The sequence below is a fragment of the Nanorana parkeri genome, unplaced genomic scaffold, assembly GCF_000935625.1.
Source record: "Nanorana parkeri isolate BGI_ZX_2015 unplaced genomic scaffold, ASM93562v1 scaffold609, whole genome shotgun sequence".
Lineage (NCBI taxonomy): Eukaryota > Metazoa > Chordata > Amphibia > Anura > Dicroglossidae > Nanorana > Nanorana parkeri.
Window position 1 is genome coordinate 120768 of NW_017306877.1, and position 3860 is coordinate 124627.

General features: G+C 51.2%; 1 protein-coding gene across 1 annotated transcript in view; it reads left to right on the forward strand.

Annotated features, from left to right (window-relative positions):
* LOC108792172 (fatty acyl-CoA hydrolase precursor, medium chain-like) overlaps nucleotides 1–3860 on the forward strand; it is an 18819-nt gene that overhangs the window by 9003 nt on the left and 5956 nt on the right. The window contains exons 6-9 of the mRNA XM_018562881.1: nucleotides 795–948; nucleotides 1217–1330; nucleotides 2576–2671; nucleotides 2945–3085. Of these exons, the coding sequence (XP_018418383.1) occupies nucleotides 795–948; nucleotides 1217–1330; nucleotides 2576–2671; nucleotides 2945–3085 (505 nt within the window). The remainder of the gene's footprint in view (nucleotides 1–794; nucleotides 949–1216; nucleotides 1331–2575; nucleotides 2672–2944; nucleotides 3086–3860) is intronic.

A 3860-nucleotide genomic window follows, 5' to 3' on the forward strand; every position in this document is an offset into this window, starting at 1 on the left:
TGTGTGTGTCTCTGTCTGTGTGTGTCTCTGTCTGTGTGTGTCTCTGTCTGTGTGTGTCTCTGTCTGTGTGTGTGTCTCTGTCTGTCTGTGTCTGTCTCTGTCTGTCTGTGTGTGTCTCTGTCTGTGTGTGTCTCTGTCTGTGTGTGTGTCTCTGTCTGTCTGTGTCTGTCTCTGTCTGTCTGTGTCTGTCTCTGTCTGTCTGTGTCTGTCTCTGTCTGTGTGTGTCTCTGTCTGTGTGTGTCTCTGTCTGTGTGTGTGTGTCTCTGTCTGTGTGTGTGTGTCTCTGTCTGTGTGTCTCTGTCTGTGTGTGTCTCTGTCTGTGTGTGTTTGTCGCTCTATCTCTTTTGCTCTTTCTCTCTTTTTTCGGGCCGGGCCGCAGGCATTGATGTGCCTTGCATTCCCGTGCGGCTGATCGCACTGGTCACTTCAATGGACCACCACGCCCCCTCCCGTCCCACCACAAAATGAGCCGGCCGCGGTGCGATCCAGGTGCGTTCCGGCCGCAATGAGGTTGGTGTGAACGAGGCCTGTGAGTTCCTCGGGTCGCATTTAAAGCTGGGCTCCGGGCAAACTGGGCGATCCAGTTTTAATATTCACACAGCTCTGCCACACAGTGCAGCCCTGCGAATATTTATGTCTTTTATATCTTCCGGGAGCTTGGAGACCTATATATGACCATTCAGGGTGGAGATATATTACAGGGGGGGGGGGGCATTCTACATTTCTACTGACTACATCCTGACTGACATTAATCATCACTAATAGTCTGATGGATTGTATTGTATCTCCCTCAGTACCGGAGACGGCGAGCTGCGCGGCAATCTGGGCTTCATGGACCAGGTGGCGGCTCTGCATTGGGTGCAGGAAAACATCGCCTCATTCGGGGGGGATCCGAACTCCGTCACCATATTCGGGGAGTCCGCCGGAGGAATCAGCGTCTCGGCTTTGGTAAGGAACGAACGAACTGATCTCAGGAAATTGTATCTCCCCTCGAAACCGAGGAGGAAACTTTTATATCTTCTCTAATCTCTGCTGACCGAGAAGTGCAGACCAGGACTAACCCGCTAACTGCAGGTCATTAAAGGAGAACTCCGGAACTCTGATTAGTTCTCTTCTTCAGTGTTGAGGGATCAGTATTAGATGATGAGAAATATAATGTATCATTGTCCGCAAAATAAACACATTTTATACAAAATATAATCTCCGTCTGTTCCAGGTTCTATCGCCTCTAGCTAAAGGATTGTTTCACAAAGCCATCGCTGAGAGCGGCACCACGACCATGCCCGGCCTGGTGGTCAGTACACCCGAGGAACTCATCTTCTACCGGGATGTAAGTCCACCTTCTGTGGGGGGGACATTGGAGTGTAAGCTCCTCTGTACAGAGACTGATGTGACTGGGGGAGGGGACATTAGAGTGTAAGCTCCTCTGTACAGAGACTGATGTGACTGGGGGAGGGGACATTAGAGTGTAAGCTCCTCTGTACAGAGACTGATGTGACTGGGGGAGGGGACATTAGAGTGTAAGCTCCTCTGTACAGAGACTGATGTGACTGGGGGAGGGGACATTAGAGTGTAAGCTCCTCTGTACAGAGACTGATGTGACTGGGGGAGGGGACATTAGAGTGTAAGCTCCTCTGTACAGAGACTGATGTGACTGGGGGAGGGGACATTAGAGTGTAAGCTCCTCTGTACAGAGACTGATGTGACTGGGGGAGGGGACATTAGAGTGTAAGCTCCTCTGTACAGAGACTGATGTGACTGGGGGAGGGGACATTAGAGTGTAAGCTCCTCTGTACAGAGACTGATGTGACTGGGGGAGGGGACATTAGAGTGTAAGCTCCTCTGTACAGAGACTGATGTGACTGGGGGAGGGGACATTAGAGTGTAAGCTCCTCTGTACAGAGACTGATGTGACTGGGGGAGGGGACATTAGAGTGTAAGCTCCTCTGTACAGAGACTGATGTGACTGGGGGAGGGGACATTAGAGTGTAAGCTCCTCTGTACAGAGACTGATGTGACTGTGGGGGAGGGGGCATTAGAGTGTAAGCTCCTCTGTATAGAGACTGATGTGACCGGCTCAGTGTTCTCTGTACAGCACTGCGGTATAGGTCAGAGCTATATAAATGTATCGAGGTGATAAACATGAAAGCTCGGCTGATACAAATGTAAATCTTTGGATCCTTGAGACGCTATCTAGCTCTAGCTCCGCCCCCGGTTTCAGCAGGCTCACCTCAATGGACTTTGCTCTGATTTATGTCTGGAAGGAAGAGCTTTCTGATGAGATAATGTTTCATTGTCGTGTATCGGTGACCCGATAATGATACAATGTAACACTCTGATCGCTCCGCGTGCCGCCATTTTGAACGTTTATTTGTATTATCTGCAGCCCGGAGGTCAGAGATGTAAATAAAAGGTGACGAATCTGCTCGGCAGGGTCAGTATAACTGTCCACTTTAGAAGTGATTTCCTCATTGTATCTGTTTTGCTCTCCGCACATGACAGGGTCACTTTAGAAGCAGTTTTCGGTCCCCGATTGGTGAGATTTGTGATCCGGCTTTGTGTGTCCTCCCTGCAGTTGGTGTCGGGATTGTTCGGCTGTGACGTGTCCTCGGTGGCGGAGTGCCTGATGCTGAAGTCGGAGGAGGAGATCTTGTCCGTCGCTGTGAAGATGGTGCGTCATATCCCCGGATGGCGCGGCGCCATGTTGGGTTCTTCAATGTTTATTTACACACAGTTCCAGAATTAACCCCTCGAGTACCGGCCTGTGTACACCCCTTCCTGCCCGGGCCATTGCTAAGGTTTCAGTGCTGTGATAGTTTGACTGACAATGACTCGGTCACAGAACCCTGAACTCGTATACATTGTATATCATCGTGTGACACGGAGCGGTCTTTGCTTCAGATGGTGATGGAATCTCTGTCTCTCCTCCTTTGTCTTTGTTCAGGGATTCCTGGTGTTGCCGGCCTGTGTGGACGGAGTCTTCCTTCCCAAACCAGCGGAGGAGATCCTGACCAACAAGGAGAGCAACCCGGTCCCCTTCCTCCTGGGGGTCTGTGACCATGAATTCGGCTGGCTGCTCCCCCTGGTAATGTCATCCTCAGACACCCAGACAGGGATCTGCCGTTCCTGAGGTTCTGCAGAATGTGAAACAATGTAACAGACAATTGTTATTATTAAATCTCAACGCCACACAAGATTATATTCTGGATGGAGAGAGGAGGAGTTACACTGTATGTCAGGTCGCCATTTCCGTCTGATACCCCACAGGGCAGATTCTGCCTCACTTCCTGTCCCTGTGAGACAGACATGGGGAGCTGTTGTCTGTCCTCCCCTTCAGTCTTCTCTCTGACCTCCGCCTTTCCTCTTCGGTCTTCTCTCTGACCTCCGCCCTTCCTCTTCAGTCTACTCTCTGACCTCCGCCCTTCCTCTTCAGTCTACTCTCTGACCTCCGCCCTTCCTCTTCTGTCTTCTCTCTGACCTTCCTCTTCTGTCTTCTCTCTGACCTCCGCCCTTCCTCTTCAGTCTTCTCTCTGACCTCCGCCCTTCCTCTTCGGTCTACTCTCTGACCTCCGCCCTTCCTCTTCGGTCTACTCTCTGACCTCCGCCCTTCCTCTTCGGTCTTCTCTCTGACCTCCGACCTTCCTCTTCAGTCTTCTCTCTGACCTCCGACCTTCCTCTTCAGTCTTCTCTCTGACCTTCCTCTTCAGTCTTCTCTCTGACCTCCGACCTTCCTCTGTCTTCTCTCTGACCTCCTCAGGGTACGGCACCCTGCTGGCCCCTCCCACCAGCCATGATCTGCCTGGACTACATGAAGAAGCACAGAGACCCAGTATTGATGCCATTGTGACATTTTAGGGGAA